At 62.0% G+C, this 6,057-nt stretch overlaps 1 protein-coding gene across 1 annotated transcript; it reads left to right on the forward strand.

Moving 5' to 3' along the window:
- The first annotated feature begins 3,652 nt into the window (after nucleotides 1–3,652).
- TPBGL (trophoblast glycoprotein like) lies at nucleotides 3,653–5,456 on the forward strand. Its single transcript, XM_004589889.2, has one exon. The coding sequence runs from the start codon at nucleotides 4,100–4,102 to the stop codon at nucleotides 5,276–5,278; it is 1,179 nt and encodes a 392-aa protein (XP_004589946.2). The 5' UTR covers nucleotides 3,653–4,099; the 3' UTR covers nucleotides 5,279–5,456.
- The last annotated feature ends 601 nt before the right edge of the window (nucleotides 5,457–6,057 follow it).

Here is a 6,057-nt window from a genome sequence, read left to right on the forward strand (position 1 = left end):
GTAGAGTCAAGTTCAAGGTCACCCATCAGTAAACAGGGGCACCAACCAGAAAATTACAGTGGTACCTCACCCTCCCAGACCCCAGTCCCTATAAGAAGTCTGGGCACACAGGACTGAAGGGTAGTCTCTCTCCTACTATCCCCTCACACCCCTGACACACACACACATACACACACACTTCTGGAGAGAACGTGAGGGCTACAAAGGCGCACACTCGCCCAAGGGCCTCGGTGATCTTGAGACACCTTGGATGGCAAAATGGAGCTACTGTCCTGGATCAGGGAAGCTTGGGCAGGCCCCTCTCTGGGTTCCCTCCCAAGGCTTTCAGAGAGCAAGGTCTGGAGCTTTCAGAGAGCAAGGTCTGTCAGAGAACAGGGGCCCAAGGATGGGCAGCTAGAGGTTTAGGGAGGGGACAATCCTTTGAAAACTTAGAGGAGCTCTGGGGCTGAGTGGGTTAATGAAGAAGCAACGTCCAGTGTGGCTGGCCTAGGCACCTCTCCCCTGGGCATGGCTGGATGAGAATGGGGGTGCCACACACACATGCCCCTGGCCCTAAAGAAATCCCCAAGGACTTGAGTTCCTCAACCCCAGGTTCCCCTGGGGACTGGCCCCGAGAACACACATGCCCGAGAGAGAAAGCCAAACCCAGCTGTGTGGCACTACTACTGCTGCAGAGATGAGCAGGAAGCCCGGGGCTGGGCAGCCTTGGGGGAAGCACTTGACCTTCCTGTCCCTCAAGTAAAGCACAGCTAGGGGCACGGGACCTCCTCCAGCTTCCCTGCAGGCAAGGGAAGCTCAAGTCTTGGAGCCTGGAATTTTCCAATAGGTTAGCATTCATTCCCTCATGCCTTCTGTGAGCTGAGCAATACAGAGCTGTGAGTCAAAGCAGTCCAGAATCCACTACGGCCCCCCCAGGGCAGACAGTCCAGGAGCTCAAGGCAGTCCTCTGACCACCAAGCAAAATTCAAAAGGAGATAGGAAGCCACAAAGGCTTTTTGGAGGTGGCAGTACTCATGCCGAGCCTGAGGAACATAAGCTGGACTGCAGAGTCAGGGGAGAGACCTCCAGGGGACAGAAAGTCCAAGATACGTCCACTGGATACATCAGAGAAGAAAGACAGCCTCGGAATCAACTTGACATGCATTTATTGAACACCAACTGTATGCTGAACACTGACAATGCCGAGATGGCAAGAGCAGTTCTTGCAGAAAACGGAGACTCCCCCAAACGCACAGAGCTAGATCCAGGCAGCCGACACTGCCGTGTATCCAGGCAAGCTGTGAGAGGCTCCGTGTACTGACACCCACCACCAATGCCCTATGCAAGGGAAAGAAGGTACATGGCCTAGGAGCCAGCTTAGCTCCTGAAAGGGGCGGTGCCTTACCTGGGGCCAACCGGTGAAGGCACAAGGAAGCAGTGAGGGGGTGGATGCCAGGTTCCCAGACCCCAGGCGATGGGGTTTTTCTTCTTTGCATGTATCTTGAATTCACTTTAGCACAACATTGGTCTTGAAAGGAATACCCTGGAGGAATCTGATGGCACAGAGCAGAAAGAGAGGTCCAAAGTCACTCAGGCCAGACCTTGACACCTGTTTCTGATCTCCACTTGCCCCCTTGGCCACCGCCACCTCTACTCCCAGCCTCAGGTCAGGCTGAAACTCCCTGCATGCAAGACCCTGTCAGACACAGGTTTGTAAGACCAAACACCCACTGGCTTTGGGGCAGATCCCTGGCCCTCCAACCTCCACTTCCCCCATTGGCACAGCACGCACAGCATACGCTGGCCTCTTACAAGCATCCTTTCATCAGCCCACAATGACTCATGCACTGTGTCCTGTGCAAGTCAGTGTGCCTCGCCCTGGGGCAAATGTCAGAGCCCCAGCTTGTAGCTGACAAGGGCTCCAGCTGAGAGAAGAGCCCCAGACCCCAGAGGCATCTACCTGAGACCCCCACCTCCCTGCCAGATCAAGGGCCAGGTGCTCATGTCTACACAGGCATGTGGGCTGGTGCCAAGTCCAGTGTGTCAGCGCTTGTGAGCCTACACACACATACACACACATACACACACACATACACACACATACACACACATACACACACACACATACACACACATACACACACATACACACACACATACACACACATACACACACATACACACACACACATACACACACATACACACACATACACACACATACACACACATACCTGGAGGCCCTCAAACATCTGCTCACATGCACCCATGGATGAAAGAGCCTGCACATGCCTGCGGAAAGCCCACCTGGAACCATGCACAAGCTCTCCCAAGCCTTCCGATGCACCTGCACGCACAGCCAAGTAAGCATGAGGCCGTGGGTTCACACCTCGCCTCTCCACCTACACACCTGCGGGTGTGTACATGCCCACGTCTGCATCTCCTACCCTCCCAGGCCAGTTCCTGGGAAAGACAGGAAGGGGAAAGAGGTGAGAGGGCTTTGGGCGGAGTGGGAGTGTGGGCGGACCCTCCAGCATCCTCAGCTTTAGGCTTTCTATGTTGGTTCTGGTCAGTGCAGGGTCTGCCTCTTTCCTTTAAGTGGCATCGATCTATCGCTGGACCTGTTAAATATAACCTCGGGGAAGGATTCACTAGACCAGCGTGTCCAGTTCTGGAGAGAAAGAGTCTGGCACCTGGGAGAGGGGGCCGTCCAGCCCAACGGACTCTGCTGATACCGCAGCGGCCTGCAGATCAAGTGTCAGCTTCGCACATCTGAATAATTCATGCCAACGCCAGGAAGGTTCCCTTTTCAGGAGCCCTGTCTCTTTAAATCAGGTCTGGAGCTTCCCAGTTCTGCAAATAAATAAATATGTCCAGAACAAAACAAACCTATCAACAACCCAGTCCCCCACCCACAGCCCAGGGCCCCTCTGAGCCCACTCCAGACTGTGAACTTGGCTGCTGTGTTGCCATCCTCTAGGGTTGCCCCCTCACCCCCACCCCAGTTCCCAGCTTTCTTCCCCATTCACCACTTACAGGTGGGGAAGCCCAGAGTGCAGCAGAGGCACGTTGGCAGTGTGCTGGTGGATCTGTGCAAAGGTACTGGGGCAGAAAGCAAAAGCCCAAAGAGCTGATTCACTACTCAGCCTGGGGTCCTGACGCCTAGCAGAGATCTTGGGAGGAGACCAGCCCGTGGGACGGGAGATCTCAGGGCAGAGACCCGGCAGCCAGAGGTGCGGGGTGCGAGGTGGGAGGGGCCGGTGCTGCATTCCAGCGGATGCGACGACTGGAGAGCAGGGTGGTCGCACCAGACGGCTGAGCTGAAGGGAATCGGGGCGGCGCGGGAGGTGGACAAGGCTAGCGATTTTCCAGTCCCTGATGCCAGGCGCTTGGAATCGGCTGCCTAGTGAGTAACTTGCTTAACCCACCCCTCACGCCTGCCTGCACGCCTCCCCTAGCAGAGGAAAGCAAACTTAAAGTCCTACTCCCCCTCTCCTCCACCCCACCCCCCAAAATCATCGATTCCTGGGGCGGACCCACCTGCCAGACCTCCCCGGCCAGGCCCCGCCCCGCACGTGCCCGAGAGCCAAGAGTCAGGAACCAGCTAAAACACGGGGGTGGAGGGGCGGCAAGTCAGCACCTCCGGGAGCCAAACTTCTCAGCAGCCCGAGGGAGAAAGAGGAGTGAGGGGCGCGGCCGACCCTCAGGGGCCTCCATCCCACCCCGCCTCCCTCAGGCGAAGAGGGCGCGGAGACTCCGCTGGGGGCGGAGGAGGAGGCCGGGAGGCGGGGAGTGGGGGGGGAGGCAAACCCTGCCCACTCGGCTCGGAGCCCGGAACGGCCGCGGAAGTCGGAGGCTGGCGCGCAGGCCGAGCAGGGCACGGGGGTTGGGGGGCACGGCTCCCCGCCTGACCCCTCACCCCTCCCTGTCACTCCAGCCCAGCCCAGCCAGAAGAGTGAAGGCTTCTTAGGCTTTCGAGACAGCGGACAAATCAAAGGAGACCGCCAAGCCGCTCCGGGTCAAGGACTTGCCCCGCCTGTGGCCCCCCTCCCACACACCAGGCGCTCCCAACTCACTGGTGAGCGCGGTGGCCCGGGTGCTGGATGCGGGGGCGGCTGCGATGGCCCCGCACGCGGGACAGCCCGTGCTCCGGCGACCGATGCTGCCGGGGCTGCTGCTCGTGGCGGCGGCGTTGAGCCGGCCCGCCGCGCCCTGCCCCTTCCAGTGCTACTGCTTCGGGGGCCCCAAGCTGCTGTTGCGTTGCGCGTCGGGCGCCGAGCTCCGGCAACCGCCGCGGGACGTGCCGCCTGACGCGCGCAACCTCACCATCGTGGGCGCCAACCTGACGGTGCTGCGCGCCGCCGCCTTCGCCGGCGGGGACGCAGACACGGCCGGGGACCGGCAGCAGGAGGGGGCGGCGGCAGCCACGGGCGTGCGCCTGCCGCTCCTGACCGCGCTGCGCCTCACGCACAACAACATCGAGGTGGTGGAGGACGGCGCCTTCGACGGGCTGCCCAGCCTGGCGGCGCTCGACCTCAGTCACAACCCGCTGCGCGCTCTGGGCGGCGGCGCCTTCCGCGGGCTACCCACGCTGCGCTCGCTGCAACTCAACCAGGCGCTGGCCCGGGGCGGCCCGGGGCTGCTGGACTCCCTGGACGCCGCGCTCGCCCCGCTGGCCGAGCTGCGCCTGCTGGGCTTGGCCGGGAACGCTCTGAGCCGCCTGCCTCCCGCCGCGCTGCACCTGCCGCGCCTCGAGCAGCTGGACGCGCGCCACAACTCGCTGCCGGGCCTGGGCCCCGACGAGCTGCGCGCCCTCGAGCGCGACGCCGGCCTGCCGGGGCCGCGCCTGCTGCTGGCCGACAACCCGCTGCGCTGCGGCTGTGCCGTGCGTCCCCTGCTGGCCTGGCTGCACAACGCCACGGAACGCGTGCCCGACGCGCGGCGCCTGCGCTGCGCCGGCCCGCGGGCGCTGCACGACCGGCCCTTGCTGGACCTGGAGGAGGCGCGGCTGCGCTGCGGGCACGCCGACGGGCGCGGGGAAGAAGAGGAAGTGGCCGGCCCGGAGCTGGAAGCTTCCTATGTGTTCTTCGGGCTGGTGCTAGCGCTCATCGGCCTCATCTTCCTTATGGTGCTCTATCTGAATCGGCGCGGCATCCAGCGCTGGATGCGCAACCTGCGCGAGGCGTGCCGGGACCAGATGGAGGGCTACCACTACCGCTACGAGCAGGACGCCGACCCGCGCCGCGCGCCCGCCGCGCCCGCAGCCTCGCGCACCGCCTCCCCAGCCTCCGGCCTCTGAGCTGCTGCGAGCTCGCGCCGGGCCCGCTGCCCACCTCCATCGGCCTGGGACCTTGGGGACTCTGATGGGACTCCTGCTGGACGGTTCCCAGCTGCACCCCTCGCCCTGTTCCCAGGGCGCTGTCAAGCTCCAAGACCCAGCGACCTCTCACCCCCTCTCCGTTCTGGATTGCAGAAACCCTGCCAGGTGCCGCCCGCCGCAGGTTCAGAAGCGGAGACCCCGAATGCACCCACCACACATCCACCCACCCTCGTGCTAGGAGCCCCTTGCCTTGGGAGCTGAGAGCGCCAGGACCGCCTCCTCCAACCCTGCGCTTGGCGCGCCCGGACCACGAACCCTCATATTCCTTTCTGGCCTCAGCAGAAGATTCCATGGACTTCGAGCCCCTTTGTCGCTTCCAGGAGCTCAGAATCCTCCATCCCGCCAAGGAGGCCCAAAGCCGAGGATACATTCCATGCCCAAGCTTCCCTCTCCATTCATCCACTACCCACCACCCCAGCTGCGCCTCAGGCCCCTTCCGCTGTCTCCTTCCAGGGACAGGCACACCACCACCACCACCATCACCACCACCACCCCCGTTCTAGCCTTTGAGGAGTCTGCAGTGTCTCCTACCTGCTCCCCCAACACCCTGCTCATCCCCGTCTCATTCTCAGCTCTGCACCCCCATCCCAGCTTCACTCTTGCCCAGCTCTTAGGCTCACATTCCACCTTCCCTCCCATTATCCCCTCCCGCACTCATTCAGGGGGTCAGGTACAGTGAGGGATCCAACACACACACA

This window comes from Ochotona princeps, chromosome 4 (genome assembly GCF_030435755.1).
Source record: "Ochotona princeps isolate mOchPri1 chromosome 4, mOchPri1.hap1, whole genome shotgun sequence".
Lineage (NCBI taxonomy): Eukaryota > Metazoa > Chordata > Mammalia > Lagomorpha > Ochotonidae > Ochotona > Ochotona princeps.

Excerpts from the sequence above, each read along its gene's own strand:
- TPBGL (XM_004589889.2), top strand. The coding sequence starts at position 4,100 with ATGGCCCCGCACGCGGGACAGCCCGTGCTCCGGCGACCGATGCTGCCG.